Below are 20,187 nucleotides of genomic sequence, written 5' to 3' on the forward strand. Positions count from 1 at the left end.
CAGACCAAACAAATGAAGAGGAAATAGGCAGTCTCCCTGAAAAAGAATTCAGAGTAATGATAGTAAAGATGACCCAAAATCTTGGAAATAGAATGGAGAAAATACAGAAACGTTTAACAAGGGCCTAGAAGAACTAAAGAGCAAACAAACAAGGATGAAAAACACAATAAATGAAATTTAAAATTCTCTAGAAGGAATCAATAGCAGAATAACTGAGGCAGAAGAACGGATAAGTGACCTGGAAGATAAAATAGTGGAAATAACTACTGCAGAGCAGAATAAAGAAAAAAGAATGAAAAGAATTGAGGACTGTCTCAGAGACCTCTGGGACAACATTAAATGCACCAACAATTATAGGGGTCCCAGAAGAAGAAGAGAAAAAAAAAGGGACTGAGAAAATACTTGAGGAGATTATAGTTGAAAATGTCCCTAATATAGGAAAGAAAATAGTTAATCAAGTCCAGGAAGTGCAGAGAGTCCCATACAGGATAAATCCAAGGAGAAACATGCCAAGACACATATTAATCAAACTATCAAAAATTAAATACAAAGAAAAAATATTAAAAGCAGCAAGGGAAAAACAACAAATAACATACAAGGGAATCCCCATAAGGTTAACAGCTGATCTTTCAGCAGAAACTCTGCAAGCCAGAATGGAGTGGCAGAACATATTTAAAGTGATGAAAGGGAGGGCTTCCCTGGTGGCACAGTGGTTAAGAATCCACCTGCCAATGCAGGGGACACGGGTTCGAGCCCTGGTCCTGGAAGATCCCACATGCGGCAGAGCAACTAAGCCCGTGTGCCACAACTACTGAAGCCCACGTGCCTAGAGCCCATGCTCCGCAACAATAGGAGCCACCGCAATGAGAAACCCGCACACCACAACAAAGAGTAGCCCCCACTCACCGCAACCAGAGAAAACCCAGCACAGCAATGAAGACCCAACGCAGCCTAAAATAAATAATTTTTTTAAAAAGTGATGAAAGGGAAAAAACTACAACCAAGATTACTCTACTCAGCAAGGATCTCATTCAGATTTGATGGAGAAATTAAAATCTTTGCAGATAAGCAAAAGCTAAGAGAATTCAGCACCACCAAACCAGCTTTACAACAAATGCTAAAGGAACTTCTCTAGGCAAGAAACACAAGAGAAGGAAAAGACCTACAATAACAAACCCAAAACAATAAAGAAAATGGTCATAGGAACATACATATCGATAATTACCTTAAATGTAAATGGATTAAATGCTCCAACCAAAAGACATAGACTGGCTGAATGGATACAAAAACAAGACCCATATATATGTTGTCTACAAGAGACCCACTTCAGACCTAAGGACACATACAGACTGAAAGTGAGGGGATGGAAAAAGATATTCCATGCAAATGGAAATCAAAAGAAAGCTGGAGTAGCAATTCTCATATCAGACAAAACAGACTTTAAAATAAAGACTATTACAAGAGACAAAGAAGGACACTACATAATGATCAAGGGATCAATCCAAGAAGAAGATATAACAATTGTAAATATTTATGCACCCAACATAGGAGCACCTCAATACATAAGGCAAATGCTAACAGCCGTAAAAGGGGAAAACGACAGTAACACAATCATAGTAGGGGACTTTAACACCCCACTTTCACCAATGGACAGATCATCCAAAATGAAAATAAATAAGGAAACACAAGCTTTAAATGATACATTAAACAAGATGGACTTAACTGATATTTATAGGACATTCCATCCAAAAACAACAGAATACACTTTCTTCTCAAGTGCTCATGGAACATTCTCCAGGATAGATCATATCTTGGGTTACAAATCAAGCCTTGGTAAATTTAAGAAAAATGAAATCGTATCAAGTATCTTTTCCAACCACAACGCTATGAGACTAGATATTAATTACAGGAAAAAATCTGTAAAAAATACAAACACATAGAGGCTAAACAATACACTACTTAATAACCAAGAGATCACCAAAGAAATCAAAGAGGAAATAAAAAAATACCTAGAAACAAATGACAATGGAAACACAATGACCCAAAACCTATGGGATGCAGCAAAAGCAGTTCTAAGAGGGAAGTTTATAGCTATACAATCCTACCTCAAGAAACAACTCAAATAAACAACCTAACCTTACACCTAAAGCAATTAGAGAAAGAAGAACAAAAAACCCCCAAAGTTAGCAGAAGGAAAGAAATCATAAAGATCAGATCACAAATAAATGAAAAAGAAATGAAGGAAACAATAGCAAAGGTCAATAAAACTAAAAGCTGGTTCTTTAAGAAGATAAAAAAAAATGGAAAAACCATTAGCTAGACTCATCAAGAAAAAAAGGGAGAAGACTCAAATCAATAGAATTAGAAATGAAAAAGGAGAAGTAACAACTGACACTGCAGAAGTACAAAGGATCGAGAGAGATTACTGCAAGCAACTATATGGCAATAAAATGGACAACCTGTAAGAAATGGACAAATTCTTGGAAAAGCACAACCTTCCAAGACTGAACCAGGAAGAAATAGAAAATATAAACAGACCAATCACAAGCACTGAAATTGAGACTGTGATTAAAAATCTTCCAACAAACAAAAGCCCAGGACCAGATGGCTTCACAGGCGAATTCTATCAAATATTTAGAGAAGAGTTAACACCTATCCTTCTCAAACTCTTCCAAAATATAGCAGAGGGAGGAACACTCCCAGACTCATTCTATGAGACCACCATCACTCTGATACCAAAACCAGACAAAGATGTCACAAAGAAAGAAAACTATAGGCCAATATCACTGATGAACATAGGTGCAAAAATCCTCAACAAAATACTAGCAAACAGAATCCAACAACACATTAAAAGGATCATACACCATGATCAAGTGGGGTATATCCCAGGAATGCAAGGATTCTTCAATATACGCAAATCAATCAATGTGACACACCATATTAACCAATTGAAGAAGAAAAACCATATGATCATCTCAATAGGTGCAGAAAAAGCTTTCGACAAAATTCAACACCCATTTATGATAAAAACTCTCCAGAAAGTGGGCATAGAGGGAACCTACCTCAACATAATAAAGGCCATATACGACAAACCCACAGCAAACATCGTTCTCAATGGTGAAAAACTGAAAGCATTTCCTCTAAGATCAGGAACACGACAAGGATGTCCACTCTCACCACTATTACTCAACATAGTTTTGGAAATCCTAGCCACGGCAATCAGAGAAGAAAAAGAAATAAAAGGAATACAAATTGGAAAAGAAGAAGTAAAGCTGTCACTGTTTGCAGATGACATGATACTATACACAGAGAATCCTAAAGATGCCACCAGAAAACTACTAGAGCTAATCAATGAATTTGGTAAAGTTGCAGGATACAAAATTAATGCATAGAAATCTCTGGCATTCCTATACACTAATGATGAAAAATCTGAAAGAGAAATTAAGGAAACACTCCCATTTACCATTGCAACAAAAACAATAAAATACCTAGGAATAAACCTACCTAAGAAGACAAAAGACCTGTATGCAGAAAACTATAAGACACTGATGAAAGAAATTAAAGATGATACCAACAGATGGAGAGATATACCATGTTCTTGGATTGGAAGAATCAACATTGTGAAAATGACTATACTACCCAAAGCAATCTACAGAGTCAATGCAATCCCTATCAAACTACCAATGGCATTTTTCACAGAACTAGAACAAAAAATTTCACAATTTGTATGGAAACACAAAAGACCCCGAAGAGCCAAAGCAATCTGGAGAAAGAAAAACGGATCTGGAGGAATCAGGCTCCCTGACTTCAGACTATATTACAAAGCTACAGTAATCAAGACAGTATGGTACTGGCACAAAAACAGAAACATAGGTCAATGGAACAGGATAGAAAGCCCAGAGATAAACCCATGCACTTATGGTCACCTTATTTTTGATAAATGAGGCAAGAATATACAATGGAGAAAAGACAGCCTCTTCAATAAGTGGTGCTGGGAAAACTGGAGAGCTACATGTAAAAGAATGAAATTAGAACACTCCCTAACACCATACACAAAAATAAACTCAAAATGGATTAAAGACCTAAATATAAGGCCAGACACTATAAAACTCTAAGAGGAAAACATAGGCAGAACACTCTATGACATAAATCACAGCAAGATCCTTTTTGACCCACCTCCTAGAGAAATGGAAATAGAAACAAAAGTAAACAAATGGGACCTAATGAAACTTAAAAGCTTTTGCACAGCAAAGGAAACCGTAAACAAGACGAAAAGACAACCCTCAGAATGGGAGAAAATATTTGTCAATGAAGCAACTGACAAAGGATTAATCTCCAAAATTTACAAACAGCTCATACAGCTCAATATCAAAAAACAAAAAACCCACTCCAAAAATGGGCAGAAGACCTAAATAAACATTTCTCCAAAGAAGATATACAGATTGCCAACAAACACATGAAAGAATGCTCAACATCACTAATCATTAGAGAAATGCAAATCAAAACTACAATGAGGTATCACCTCACACCAGTCAGAATGGCCATCATCAAAATATCTACAAACAATAAATATTGGAGAGGGTGTGGAGAAAAGGGAACCCTCTTACACTGTTGGTGGGAATGTAAATTGATACAGCCACTATGGAGAACAGTATGGAGGTTCCTTAAAAAACTAAAAATAGAACTACCATATGACCCAGCAATCCCACTACTGGGCATATACCCTGAGAAAACCATAATTCAAAAAGAGTCATGTACCATAATGTTCACTGCAGCTCTATTTACAATAACCAGGACATGGAAGCAGCCTAAGTGTCCATCGACGGATGAATGGATAAAGAAGATGTGGCACATATATACAATGGAATATTACTCAGCCATAAAAAGAAACGAAACTGAGTTATTTGCAGTGAGGTGGATGGACCTAGAGTCTGTCATACAGAGTGAAGTAAGTCAGAAAGAGAAAAACAAATACATTATGCTAACACATATATATGGAATCTAAAAAAAAAAAAAAAAAAAAGGTTATGAAGAACCTAAGGGCAGGACAGGAATAAAGACGCAAACATACAGAATGGACTTGAGGGCACGGGGAGGGGGAAGGGTAAGCTGGCACGAAGTGAGAAACTAGCACTGACTTACGTATACTACCAAATGTAAAATAGCTAGCTAGTAGGAAGTAGCCATATAACACAGGGAGATCAGCTTGGTGCTTTGTGACCACCTAGAGGGGTGGGATAGGGAGGGTGGGAGGGAGATACAAGAGGGAGGAGATATGGGGATATATGTATATGTATAGCTGATTCACTTTGTTATAAAGCAGAAACTAACACACCATTGTAAAGCAATTATACTCCAATAAAGATGTTAAAAAAAAAGAAAGAAAGAAAGAAAGGAATGTACGTGTGTGTGTGTGTGTGTGTGTGTGTGTGTGTGTGTGTGTGTGTGTGTATGTATATAAAGGAAAAAAGAAAACTCACAGGAAAGTGACCAGGCAGGTCATAGGGAATGGGTATGGCTCAGGAGTGGTTGGGAGTGTACAGATGGATGGGTTACAGCGAGGACAGGTTTCTTGGTTCTGAACACTTAATTCTAGAGAAGTAAAAGATGGGCATGTTCAAAATCTAATAAAGAGGGGGAAAGAGCAAGTTTGCAGTGGAGAATCCTGGCGGACACCACTCTGGCCAAGTGATCAAAGTTAACATCACCAATAATACATATTGACACGATGTACCCTCTGAGAAGGGCCTATAACTCTGTGTTATGCTTCCCAATAACGCACATTTTACACTAATCACAAGAAACAAACCCAGATTGAGGAATATGCTACAAAACAATTGACAGTACTTTTCAAAAGAATCAAGGTCATGAAAAACAAGGAAAGTCTCAGGAAATGCCCCAAGGGGGATCCTGGATTGGATACTGAAACAGGAAAAGGACATTTGTGGACAAACTTGTGAAATCTAAATAAATTCTGTAATTTTGTTAATAGTATCATTGTACCAACATTAATTTCTTCTTTTTGATAAGTGTCCTATGGTCATGTAAGATGTTAACCTAAGGGGAAACTGGATGAAGGGTTTATGAGAACCACCTGTACTATTTTGGTGTACGTCTAAAATTAACTCAAAATTTTTTAAATGCAAAAAAAAATCTAATAAAGAGAGAATCTCATGGACCAAAGGTTTGCTTCATTACCATCTTTGAAATCCAAGCCAACTTTCACACCAAAGGAGGCCAGCTACACTAAGCTGGTGGTCATGTTGTAATACCTTTACCTGAGAGAGGTCCCTCATCAGAGATGGATTGGAAAAGGGTTTGAGGAATTAAATAGGATAGAAAGTCACAGAATAATGGTGTTCTTCATTTATTCAGAACATATAATGAGCCAGGCACTGTGCTAAGTTCTTTAAACCTTTTATCCCACTTAAACCTTATGACCTTTGAGGTAGCTGTTAAAGTTTTCACTGTTGACAAAAGAGCAGGCTGGGTCTTATAGAAATGGAGGAATAAGATCAAACAGCTGAGAGCTGGTGGGCTGGGATTCAAATCCAGTCTGCTTTACTCCAGAGCTTGTTCTGAACCACTCCACTGTACTGTTTTCTCAGGGGTGACCTACATTCAGTTCATACCTCAGGGTTTCTGTGCTGGCATGGGTGGGGTAAGAGGAGAGAGAAGGCAGGAGGAAGGGGATGGCCTAGGATGGGCTGGTCAGCTGGAGCTGTCCATGGTGCTGGTCAGAGGGGCATGGAGCTGGAGAGCCTATATGAGATAGTGTAGGGGAAGACAGCTGGGAGAGCTAACACAGAGAAGAAGCCTGCACAGACTAGAGGGACAGAGCAGTTAGACATGGTGGCAGGTCCTCTACCAATCAGGAGGAATTAGAAGGAGAGACACTTCAAGTTTGGGCTTAAAATAAATAACCATGTATACAGTAGCTGGTGAGGTAGGATTTTTCCTCAGGTCTCACTGGCAACCAATACGCCATCACTATCCAGTGTAGCTGTACTCGTTGTTAAAATCTGGAAATACTTTGGTACTAGTTGGTGAATAGTCACTGGCTGGGTTCTCCACTGCTGGGGCTGCTCTCCCAGTGCTCTCTCCACACCTCAGGCTTCCCCACAACCCAGCAACTAAAAGGTTAAGGCCTGGCACAATGTGGCCTCCCAGGACCCAGCTCTGGCTCTAAGGCCCCCTGGTGTCCATTCTCATAGGTCAGTACCCATAACTTACCAATTTTTAAGTATTTTGAATGCTACCCCTGTTTGCCCCCATTTTACAGGTGGGGAAAGTGAGGCTCTGGAATGTTTAATGATTTGCCTCAAATTGCTCAGCTCTTTTTCTTTTTTAAGGTTTTTTTTTTTTTTGGCCGCACTACGCAGCATGCAGGATCTTAGTTCCCTGACCAGGGATAGAACCTGTGCCCCCTGCAGTGGAAGCACAGAGTCTTAACCACTGGACCACCAGGGAAGTCCCAGCTCAGCTCTTAAATGGTAGAATCAGGACTTGAACTCGGTCTTCTGGGACTGAGCCTCATGTCATTTTCCGTCCACCTCCCTACTGTTGGTCTGTGTGCCCATTCACCATTTGATGGGGGCAATGAGTAGAGGAAGCAATTTGAAGAGGGGCTTTGGGTGGACACAAGAGAGTTAGAAAAACCTATAGGGGTCTCAGGCAGAATGGAACTCTTTCTTTTGAATTACCTTGCCATATGGCAGTCTTCCCCCAGCCCCTGACAAATTTGTGCCCTGGCAGCCCTTTCAGGCTGGAGGTGCCATCAATCTCCCGACACACCCTCTCCACACCAAGCAACCCAGGGGACCACGGCAGTCTAATGCAGAGAGTGCCCCATGCCTGCTCCTAGATCCAGCCTTGAACCACCCCAGTGGCCCTCTTAGCTATCGTCTTCTCTTCATCCATCAGGCTGGGCTTAGAAGATTTACCCTACTAATTTCAGAGGTCAGGAGCTTCTGTGGGAGTACCCACCTCCTCATTTCCCTCCCCTAACTTAAGTACATCTTCGATGCTGACCTGATTTCAGAAGCAACACTGGAAACTGAGTCAGAGTTGCAGGGGAAGGAAAGTGGGAGAGGGCTTTGCAAGTACTGGAGCTGGGTGATTTGCTAACTGGACAGCAGATCACCCTGGCATCTCTTTTTGTCTTTCTCCATGCTGGAGCAGCAAGGCAGCCTCCTTGGAGAAACAAAAGAGGAGGTTGTGGAGAGGAGAAAAACTTTCCACTTCTCCAGTGTGCAGCAGAGAGCCTGGGAGGTGGTAGGAGGCGAGGGTGAACAGAGAGCCGAGAGGCAAAATTCTAGGGCCTCCCATATAGTGAGTGACCCTCCTCTGTGTATGTGTGTGTGTGTGTGTGTGTGTGTGTGTGTAACTTTGCTGATTGTCTGCCATGTGTCAAATACCTTACATAACTGATCACTCAGTCCCTACATAGGCCTTCTGATAATTATCCCCAGGTAAAAGATGAGGCTCAGAGAGGTCATGAGACTTATCCAAGGTCACACAGCCAGTAAGTGGCAGTCAGGATCAATCTCAGGTCTGCCTGATTTCCCAGCCCAGAGTCTTCTCTATTTAATGGCGGCGGGGGGAGATGGCTATGGGAAAAAGGCTTCGAAAAGATATTTTTGTGTGTGCTGAAGCCCAGATCACGGAGTGTGCTTTATCTTTATTACCCCAACTCCTCTGCTTCCAGCCAGGAGGATCAGAGTCCTCCTACTCATCCTCTTTCCTCCCTTTCTTCCACATCCTGGTCTTCATCAGTATACTGAATCATCACCCACACTTGTTCATAGCCTTGAACAAAATAGCACCACCCTGTTGTCTTTCTTGGGTCCATGGAGGAGACGGTCACCAGGACCCAGCACCCATTATTTCCCATACGTCCGGGATCCTGAAATGAGGGACTTCTGTGGCAAACCCAACTTCCTCTCCCCTCCTCAGGTTCAACCCCTTGCCACACCCCTTTCCATGCTGTTTGCTTCCTGCAGCAAAGTCCGGCTTGGGCCTCTCCCTGGGAGTCCACCATGCCAGTCAAGGTCACTCACCAGCAGAACTCCCAGGAGGCAGCTAGAAACTTGCAGAAGTAGAGCCCACAGAGGACCAACTACGAATCCCTTCTCATCGTCCCAAGCCCAGAATCCACCAAGGTTTGAGCAGGCCAGCTCTGGAGGGACACTCCTTCAGTGAAGAGGCACAAGGATGTGTGGCTCCTAGAATAAGCTTTTTTTCTTTAAAATCTTTATTTATTTATTTATTTATTTGGTTGCACCAGGTCTTATTTGTGCCACTCAGGATCTTCATTGTGGCGTGCAGAATCTTTAGTTGCGGCATGCAGGCTCTTAGTTACAGCATGTGGGATCTAGTTCCTTGACTGGGGATCGAACCTGGGCCCCCTGCATTGGGAGCATGGAGTCTTAACTACTGGACCACCAGGGAAGTCCCTAGAATACGCTTTTCTAACCCTAACCCCCTTAGGGTTTTCTCGCTGGGATTCCTCAGGCCACCACCAAGCCTTGCCCCCAGAGTCACTGCTCCCTATTTGGCCTAAGAATGGACAAACAGGTCCCTTTCCCTGTTCCTAAGGTCCAGCTGAGTCAGGCTGACCATTTCAAAAAGAGCTTAGAGGAAAACAAAAAAGAAATCATTATAGAAACCACAAACAACATAAAAGTGGTAACGTCCAAAGTACAGGTTTCCTATTCTGAGAATAACGTTAAAACCAGTGAAAAGCTTACTGAGTTCCACATTCCTTGATCCCAAGAAAACTCCAGACCTAACTGTGCTGGCATAACTTAATGGGCCCCCTGGTCTGACCCTTCCCTCCCATCCAGCCAGCCTCTGGCCATGTGATCTCCCAGGCCAACTCAGGCAACACTGTCATCTGTCTTTCACCTTTCACAGATATACTCCAACTTTCCTAAAATGAGAGTTTGTTTTCTGGGTTTACCCCTAGAGCCTCTAAGTTCTCTCCTCCAACACCCACCTCCATCACTGTCCTGGGTAGTGAAACATCTTTAATTGCCCATGAATGAACTCTGAGATTTTCAACTTCACCCACCTAAGGAGTCTTCACCAAATGAGACTCTTCCTCCCAAAGGACATACAAACAAATGAACCAATGGGCTTCCAAAAATCCATATTATGTGTAATAATGCCTTCTTCATACATTCACCTTCAGATCCCTTCAAAAGAGTTAGCTTTGTGCTGGGCAGGAGGAAATGCTGAGAAAATGCCTGGAACACATTCTCTTCCACCTGCAAAAGGAATTAATTTGCAAAGTACTATGCAAATAAGAAATAACTACCGGCTGCTTTTAAGTTAACAATTGCAATCACAGAATAAAGTTCCAGTTGAGATTCTGACCCTATGTCACCGAGGGGTATCGGAAAAGAACAGAAACAACTCCCACTGGTGTGACAAGTCCTTGTAGTAGCCTCCTCTGAATTTGGTCTTCAACTAAAGCTAGGATTGTGGGGACGTCACGACAACTATGTTGCGACTGGTACAAGACAGTTACTGCTAGCAGGGAAAGTCGGAGAATAAAAAATGGTGGTGAGCGTTAAAGCTGGGCGGAGCTTTCGCCTTCTCTGATCCTTGACTCCTTCGGGTAGCCGTCGTTGCCCTGGGATACCAGGAGACACCGTGTCCTGTGCGTCCTGTATCTATAGAGACGACAACATGGCGGCGGTGTGAGTTCTGAGCGTTGGTCCAAGCGACCAGGGGGAGCTGCGCGAGTGGCCAGGGAAGGTATCTGTCTTGGGAGACTGTCTCCTTTGGGAAGTCGTGACCAGGGGTCCCCACAGTGTCCTTCAGAGAGCCCGGAGGGACTGAGACTTGGGCGAGATCAGCCTGGGGATCTCAGACGATGGTGGAACAGCTCTAAGTATATTTTATTCCTTCTTTTTACCTCTTTCTTCCTCCCTCTACTCGGCGACCCGCCACTTTTTACACTGGTCATCTTAGGAATTTTTACGTTGGAAATTAGGCAAATAAAGGAAGCTGATGATATATTTTTTAAGATCCTCAAGATTAGAAAAAGAGATTTAAAACAACACCTCCCTTGCCCAGTGTCCTCACAATGATTGCAGATGTGTGAATCTTTTGGAAGAGTAGCACATGCTAGTGTGGAAGTTGTAATTGTTCATTATAGTAACCGGCTTGTCTAGGGCTTTTTCAAATCCCTATTTCTTTCAAGCTTCACATCAATTTTGTGAAATACGATAACCCTCATTTTACAGGTAAGGAGACTGAGGCTTGAGGAGATGGAGAAACTTGCCCATCTTAAACGAATCTGAGCAGATGCTGGAACCCAGCTTTTCTTGCTCCAGGACCAGTGCTCAATTCTAAGCCCTAAGACGTGGTCTGGACCAGCTTTCTATCCCATTGTCTCTCATTTTTCCTACAAGTGTTGATTGGAAATTCTTTCAGAGCCTTGAGGCAGGGGCTGTCTGTAGAATCCCCTAAGGTAACAGGCATTAATGAGCCGGGGAAGTACTACTACCAAGCCATCCAATAGCAGAGAAGTAATGGGACCTTCCTCCCTATCTCCCCAGCTTGCATTTCTTTGATTCCATCTGAACGTTCACTTCACAACTGAAGGTAGGAGCCTTGCCGGTCCTGTCCCATGCCTAGCACTGGTACATAGCAGGCACTCAGTAAATGCCTTGTGAATGAATGAATGAGTGAATGTAAGATAGTCCCCTCCAGAGGGTTTGGACATATTGACAATTAGGAAAAAGTGCATCAACAGAATCTTTTGTTCTGAATGGGTGGTAGGGAGGGGACGGGAGAGTGTCTGATGGAAACGTGGAACTTTCAAAAGGGCGACCATGAAATTGTTTACTAAAGCATAATATGTTGTAAAAGGGGGCTGAACCCCGGACTTGAAAAGAGAGAATTTTAGGCCAAATAAAAGACAATTCCATCTAATCATAAATTGTTGTAAGAATTAAAATACATGTGAAGGACTTACAACACTGCTTGGCACATGATAAGTTCTTAGTAAATGTTCCTAGAAGTTGTTATTATTTTTGAGATTGCTATTCAAAGAGGTGGGCTAGGATACTGAGTAGTCTTAAAAATGTATACATGTTCAAAAAAGGATTACATTGATGCTGTCCAATATAGTAGCCATACCTGGGTGTATGTGCTGAAGGAAGCCTGCTAAAGGAAGGGCGATTTGAGAGGGAGCCAGAGCCAGTTTGGGACACTTCTGTGTCCCCTAGAGCAGGGCCAAGCACCCTTTTGAGCATTTGGTGAAAGCTGTGGACACTCTCCCTGGAAAAGAGCACATGCCCAAACCGATGACATTTTGCATATAATTTGTCTATAATGTTTGCATGTATTTGCATATAACTTCCAGCCGCAGTCTATCAATGGATCCCTCTGTTTTAGAGGTTGATTCATTTATCTTTGGACTGAGTCATTATTTTAGTGAATGCTTCCTTTAAACCTGGACTACATGTTGTGTACTGGTAGAGGAAACCCAGAAGCCCAAGAATCCTCCAGTCTCATTTGCTTCTTCTTTGACTCTTATTCCTTTTCCCACAGGAGGCAAGCCACGTTCAGAGGAAACAAGTAGAGAGTAAAAGTCAAGTAAAGGTAATGCATATGCTTCAGTAACACTCACTGGGGGCTTGCTGAGAAATGTCAAGTGTGGCCATGGAGAGCAGGGCTGCCTGGGCCTCATTCCCAGTTCCCTTTTCCAAATGGCCTTTCCTGAATGGTGAGTCTCTAGGCTCCCAGGCAAAGCCCTGGATCTTGCATTCAGGCTTGTTCCTCACGTTGCTACTTCACACCTGTTGCCAGAGCTAGGAAGCAGACACTCCTCCATGAAAATGATGGCCGTGGTGAGTCTTCTTCATTGACCTCTCTTTTTCATGCCCCTCCTGCCTCCCCTCTGGTCTCTTCCCAGCTCCCAGCTGGCAGGAACTCCTGTCTTAGCCAGAGAGCTTCCCTTGGACTTGTGTTCCAGGCACCGGATGCTCAGCAGGGCAGCCCTAAGCCTCCTCATGAGGACTAGGGACAGCGGGGACTACACCATGAACTCCGGATCATGCCTGAGTGCCAGCACAATGGCCTTTCCCACCATCACTGGCAGCAGTGTGGCCATGAGTGCCTACAACAGCAGCAATGCTAGTGCCTGTGTGAGGATGCGTGCGGGGCGGGTGGAGTGGGTGGAGCAGGGCCAAGCAGGGTAGATGGGCAGCAGGGCAGCGGGGGTAGGAATCTGAGATGACCCCACTCTCCTGTCTAAACTCCAGTACTAGACCCTACATACACTGAGCCCTATGCTAACTGGAGTGGTAGCAGCTGTGAGCGTGATGGTGGAGGGGGGAGAAGGCTGGGGAGATGCGAGTTGGGGGCTGATAGAGTAGCCAGTAGTTCTCTCTTCCTTCAAAAAGCCCTTCTGGTCTTGACCCCTAGGGCTTTGTGTTTGTCCAGTGGATGGATGTTGTTTACTTCTCGCAGCTCTCAGGGGTCTCTCTCTGTGATAGCGCAGGACCAGGGTAGGGGGTGCTTGTCTAGGGATGTAACTATGGGGTCTGACTGCATTTGTGCAGCATGTGTCTGTGTCGTTTGTGAATTCTCGTGTCTCCTTAGATGTGATGGTGGTTGCATTTGCCTCTCTGTGGACCAGGGGTCATCTCACCCCTCCATCTGTGCCATTCTGGCCCAGTTTGCTCACAGATTCACTCACTGCCCTTCCCCGCTCTGCTCTGAGCTGGCAGGAGATTGGAAGCTGGGAAGAAGGGAGAAGCCAGGCTATTTCTCTTCTTCCCTCTCTGCTTTTGACAGCGTCTCCATCAGCAGCTGCATCTCCCTGTGACTCCAGTCCCCACCAGACGGGCCTCTGGGCTCTGAGAACCCCACCACTTCCCCTAACCTATGTGTGGTGGCAGCTTCTTGATGTTGTTAACTTTGGGGTTACTTCACTATCCCCAAATGGGATATGGTTGTGCATTAAATTCCTTATTTTAAACACTCAGAGTGGCTTCTGTTTTCCTGGTTGGACCCTAACTGACGCACCAATTGATATTTATAATAAATGATCCTTGCTCACCCAAGTCACCTTTCCTCCACGGGCAGATCATGCCATCCGACACTCTCTATAAATATTGAAACTGAGATATAGCTCCAAGAAAGAAGGGATTTGCCAGTCCTGTTCACTATTATAGTCCTGGCACCTAGTACTATGTCCAGTGCATCATAGGTAGTCAACAAATATCTGTCGAATAGATAAATATATCCTTATGTTATGTAATGACATAAAAACAATACTTGGTCAAAGATAAAGTTAAATGGCAGTGAATTTACGTTCAGAGCAATGACTGGTAGGAAGAGGCACCCGTTTCATCCTCCTGCCATCTTGCCACCCCGGGGATTTTTCCATCCCCCTCCCTCCTCAGATAGATAGGGGCTAGGGATTCACCCATGAAAGGATCTTCCGTTACAGACAAGAAGCGTTGGCATAGCGAACCTCTAGCATCATTAGGAGAAGTGCTTGGAGTGGTCTCGAAGTCAAGGCACGGGGTGCGGGTTGGTCACAGGCAAATTGGCTCTTTCTTCTGCTCTACCAGCTAGGTGAGGGATGGAAGAGGGAATGGTGGTGTATCCCTGTGCTCTGGAAAAGTGCCGGGGATAGACCGCTCCAACTAGGAGAGGCTTCTGTAGAGAAGGGGTAGGATGGCAGGAAGAGGAGGAGGAGGGAGACAGCATCTGGACAGACCCGGATCTGAGGGCACACTGAGGAGCACAACAGGCAAGCTAAGGCCGCTGAGTGTGCCAGGTGGAATGGCCGAGCGGTGGCCAGGGAAGGCTTCAGGGGCAGGGTCTCTGGGAACCTAGTTGGAAAACCATTCCAGTGACCTCAGAAGAGGTAATATCTGACTCGCCTACCCGCCCCTCACCTTCTCTCTCCAGACCATCCCCCAGGAGTGAAGAGTGGTGTGATTCATTACTTTCTGGAGGTGGGGAGATCGTTGCCCATTCTCTGGGTCTTTGAATCCTATCCCACTTGCTTCTCCCCTTTCTCCCTGCCGACCACACAGCCTGCCAGTTCCATGGATACTCAGAAGTGCTTCCCAAAGAAGCAGGACAAAGTGAAGAAGAGGGTCATCTGGGGCATTGAGGTGGCTGAGGAGCTTCAGTGGAAAGGCTGGGAGTTGGGGAAGGAGATTACCAAGAACCTGGTTCTGAAAAATCTATCCTTGAAAATCCAGAAGATAAAGTACAGGTACGAGTATGAGGGATCAGAGACTAAGCCCCTGAGCCTTCAAGCCCCCAAAGCAGCCACTCTTAAAAAACACACTTTTAAAATGTCATATAAAACCAGAAGAGAATATAAAACATGTACAGCTTGAATAATTGTTGAGAGTACAATTTGAATAATGATTGAATAATTGTGACCAGATTAAATAATGGAATAATAACTGTGTCTGAAGCTCACCTTCTCCCATTTTGTGTCCCCCCCATTGGAACACCTTCCCTACCCAATATAGCTGATTTACAATATTATATTAGTTTCAGATGTGTAGCATGGTGATTCAGTATTTTTATAGATTATACTCCATTAAAAGCTACTGTAAGATATATGGTTGCCAGGGGATAAGGGGGGAAGGGATAAATTGGGAGATTGGTATTGACATATACACACTACTATATATAAAATAGATACCTAAGCAGGACCTACTGTATAGCACAGGGAACTCTACTCAATACCCTGTAATGACCAAATGGGAAAAGAATCTAAAAAAAGAGTGGATATATGTATATGTATAACCTGTTCACTTTGCTGTAGAGCAGAAACTAACACAACATTGTAAGTCAGCTATACTCCAACAAAAAATTTAAAACAAAGTTATTACAAGATAATGGCTATAATTCCCTGTACTCTGCAATATATCTTTGTTGCTTATCTACTTTAAACTTAGTAGTTTGTTTTTCTTAATCCCATGCCCCTATCTTGCCCCTCCCCGCTTCCCTCTCTCCACTGGTAACCACTGGTTTGTTTTCTATATCTGTGAGTTTGTTTCTGTTTGCTATATACATTCATTTGTTTTATTTTTTAGATTGCACATATAAGTGGTATCATACCGTATTTGTCTTTCTCTGTCTGACTTATTTCGCTAAGCATAATATTCTCTAGGTCCATCCATGTTGCTGCAAACGGCAGAATTTCATTCTTTTTTTCTGGCTGAGTAATATCCCATTGTGGTATATATTGATATATACTCATTTGTCTGCTGATGGATGCTTGGGTTGGCTATTGCTATGAACATTGGGATGCGTGTATCTTTTCCAATTAGTGTTTTTGTTTTTTTCTGGACATATACGCAGGAGTGGAATTGCTGAATCATATGGTGGTTTTTTAAAGTTTTTTGAGGAAACTCCACACTGTTTTCCATGACGACTGACCAATTTACATTCCCACCAACAGTGTACAAGTGTTCCCTTTTCTCCTCATCCTCACCAACATTTGTTATTTGTAGACTTTCGATGATAGCCATTCTGACAGGTGTGAGGTGTTATCTCATTGTCGTTTTGATTTGCATTTCTCTAATAATTAGTGATGATGAGCATCTTTTCATGTGCCTGTTAGCTATCTGTATGTCTTCTTTGTAGATTGTCTTTTTTTCTTTTAATTTTTATTGGAGTATAGTTGATTTACAATGTTGTGTTAGTTTCTGCTGTACAGCAAAGTGAATCAGTTGTACATACACATATATCCGCTCTTTTTTAGATTCTTTTCCCATATAGGTCATTACAGAGAATTGAGTAGAGTTCCCTGTGTTATACAGTAGGTCCTGCTTAGGTAACTATTTTATATATAGTATTGTGTATATGTCAATCCCAATCTCCCAGTTTATCCCTACCCCTTCCCTCCATGTTTGTTTTTTGCACCTATGACTCTATTTCTATTTTGTAAGTAAGTTCATTTGTACCATATTTTTACATTCCACATACAAGCGATATCATATGATATTTGTCTTTTTCTGTCTGACTTACTTCACTCATATGACAATCTCTAGGTCCATTCATGTTGCTGCAAATGGCGTTATTTCATTATTTTTTATGGCTGAGTAATATTCCATTGTATATATGTGTACCACATCTTCTTTATCCATTTCTCTGTCAATGGACATTTAGGTTGCTTCCACGTACTGGCTATTGTAAATAGTGCTGCAATGAACATTGGGGTGCATGTGTCTTTTTGAATTATGGTTTTCTCTGGGTATATGCCCAGTAGTGGGATTGCTGGATCATATGGTAATTCTATTTTTAGTTTTTTAAGGAACCTCCATACTGTTCTCCATAGTGGCTGTATCAATTTACATTCCCACCAACAGTGCAAGAAGGTTCCCTTTTCTCCACACCCTCTCCAGCATTTGTTTTTGTTTTGTTTTTTTAAAAAATTTTTTTAAAATAAATTTATTTATTTATTTATTTATTTTTGGCTGTGTTGTGTCTTCGTTTCTGTGCGAGGGCTTTCTCTAGTTGCGGCGAGTGGGGGCCACTCTTCATCGCGGTGCGCGGGCCTCTCACTATCGCGGCCTCTCTTGTTGCGGAGCACAGGCTCCAGACGTGCAGGCTCAGTAGCTGTGGCTCACGGGCCTAGTTGCTCCGCAGCATGTGGGATCCTCCCAGACCAGGGCTCGAACGCATGTCCCCTGCCTTGGCAGGCAGATTCTCAACCACTGCGCCACCAGGGAAGCCCCAAGCATTTTCTGTTTCTAGACTTTCTGATGATGCCCATTCTAACTGGTGTGAGGTGATACCTCATTGTAGTTTTGCTTTGCATTTCTCTAATAATTAGTGATGTTGAGCAGCTTTTCATGTGCTTCTTGGCCATCTGTGTGTCTTCTTTGGAGAAATGTCTATTTAGGTCTTCTGCCCATTTTTGGATTGGGTTGTTTGTTTTTTTAATATTGAGCTGCATGAGCTGTTTATATATTTTGAAGATTAATCCTTTGTCTGTTGATTCGTTTGCAAATATTTTCTCCCATTCTGAGGGTTGTCTTTCCGTCTTGTTCATGGTTTCCTTTGCTGTGCAAAATCTTTTAAGTTTCATTAGGTCCCATTTGTTTACTTTTGTTTTTATTTCCATTACTCTAGGAGGTGGATCAAAAAAGATGTTGCTGTGATTTATGTCAAAGAGTGTTCTTCCTGTGTTTTCCTCTAAGAGTTTTATAGTGTCCGGTCTTACATTTAGGTCTCTAATCCATTTTGAGCTTATTTTTGTGTATGGTGTTAGGGAGTGTTCTAATTTCATTCTTTTACATGTAGCTGTCCAGTTTTCCCAGCACCACTTATTGAAGAGACTGTCTTTTCTCCATTGTATATCCTTACCTCCTTTGTCATAGATTAGTTGACCATAGGTGCGTAGGTTTATCTCTGGGCTTTCTATCTTGTTCCATTGATCTACGTTTCTGTTTTTGTGCCAGTACCATACTGTCGTGATTACTGTAGCTTTGTAACATAGTCTGAAGTCAGGGAGCCTGATTCATCCAGCTCCATTTTTCTTTCTCAAGATTGCTTTGGTTATTCGGGGTCTTTTGTGTTTCCATACAAATTGTGAAATTTTTTGTTCTAGTTCTGTGAAAAATGCCATTGGTAGTTTGATAGGGATTGCATTGACTCTGTAGATTGCTTTGGGTAGTATAGTCATTTTCACAATGTTGATTCTTCCAATCCAAGAATATGGTATATCTCTCCATCTGTTGGTATCATCTTTAATTTCTTTCATCAGTGTCTTATAGTTTTCTGCATACAGGTCTTTTGTCTTCTTAGGTAGGTTTATTCCTAGGTATTTTATTGTTTTTGTTGCAATGGTAAATGGGAGTGTTTCCTTAATTTCTCTTTCAGATTTTTCATCATTAGTGTATAGGAATGTCAGACATTTCTATGCATTAATTTTGTATCCTGCAACTTTACCAAATTCATTGATTAGCTCTAGTAGTTTTCTGGTGGCATCTTTAGGATTCTCTATGTATAGTATCATGTCATCTGCAAACAGTGACAGTTTTACTTCTTCTTTTCCAATTTGTATTCCTTTTATTTCTTTTTCTTCTCTGATTGCCGTGGCTAGGACTTCCAAAACTATGTTGAGTAATAGTGGTGAGAGTGGACATCCTTGTCATGTTCCTGATCTTAGAGGAAATGCTTTCAGTTTTTCACCATTGAGAATGATGTTTGCTGTGGGTTTGTCGTATATGGCCTTTATTATGTTGAGGTAGGTTCCCTCTATGCCCACTTTCTGGAGAGTTTTTATCATAAATGGGTGTTGAATTTTGTCAAAAGCTTTTTTCTGCATCTATTGAGATGATCATATGGTTTTTCTTCTTCAATTTGTTAATATGGTGTGTCACATTGATTGATTTGCGTATATTGAAGAATCCTTGCATCCCTGGGATAAATCCCACTTGATTATGGTGTATGATCCTTTTAAAGTGTTGTTGGATTCTGTTTGCTAGTATTTTGTTGAGGATTTTTGCATCTATATTCATCAGTGATATTGGTCTGTAATTTTCTTTTTTGGTAGTATCTTTGTCTGGTTTTGGTATCAGAGTGATGGTGGCCTCATAGAATGTGTTTGGGAGTGTTCCTTCCTCTGCAATTTTTTGGAAGAGTTTGAGAAGGATTGGTGTTAGCTCTTCTCTAAACGTTTGATACAATTCACCTGTGAAGCCATCCGGTCCTGGACTTTTGTTTGTTGGAAGATTTTTAATCACAGTCTCAATTTCAGTGCTTGTGATTGGTCTGTTTATATTTTCTATTTCTTCCTGGTTCAGTCTTGGAAGGTTGTGCTTTTCTAAGAATTTGTCCATTTCTTCCAGGTTGTCCATTTTATTGGCATAGAGTTGCTTGTTGTAGTCTCTTAGGATGCTTTGTATTTCTGCAGTGTCTGTTGTAATTTCTCCTTTTTCATTTCTAATTCTATTGATTTGAGTCTTCTCCCTCTTTTTCTTGATGAGTCTGGCTAATGGTTTATCAACTTTGTTTATCTTCTCAAAGAACCAGCTTTTAGTTTTATTGATCTTGGCTATTGTTTTCTTTGTTTCTATTTCATTTATTTCTGCTCTGATCTTTATGATTTCTTTCCTTCTGCTAACTTTTGGTTTTGTTTGTTCTTCTTTCTCTAGTTCCTTTAGGTGTAAGGTTAGATTGTTTATT

General features: G+C 42.0%; 1 protein-coding gene across 20 annotated transcripts in view; it reads left to right on the forward strand.

Moving 5' to 3' along the window:
* The first annotated feature begins 5,424 nt into the window (after window positions 1–5,424).
* CFAP65 (cilia and flagella associated protein 65) overlaps window positions 5,425–20,187 on the forward strand; it is a 46,450-nt gene continuing 31,687 nt past the window's right edge. For 9 of the 20 annotated variants that reach the window (XR_014245945.1, XR_014245946.1, XR_014245947.1 and 6 more), the window contains exons 1-3: window positions 5,425–11,613; window positions 12,565–13,160; window positions 15,066–15,250. Coding sequence is in view for 17 of the 20 variants with exons in the window: in XM_082396540.1 (XP_082252666.1) it covers window positions 12,894–13,160; window positions 15,066–15,250 (452 nt within the window). In the remaining 3 variants the exon portion in view is untranslated. The remainder of the gene's footprint in view (window positions 11,614–12,564; window positions 13,161–15,065; window positions 15,251–20,187) is intronic. The other 11 variants (XM_082396545.1, XM_082396544.1, XM_082396541.1 and 8 more) reach the window with 11 other exon arrangements.

This window comes from Balaenoptera borealis (genome assembly GCF_965194805.1).
Source record: "Balaenoptera borealis genome assembly, chromosome: 6".
NCBI lineage: Eukaryota > Metazoa > Chordata > Mammalia > Artiodactyla > Balaenopteridae > Balaenoptera > Balaenoptera borealis.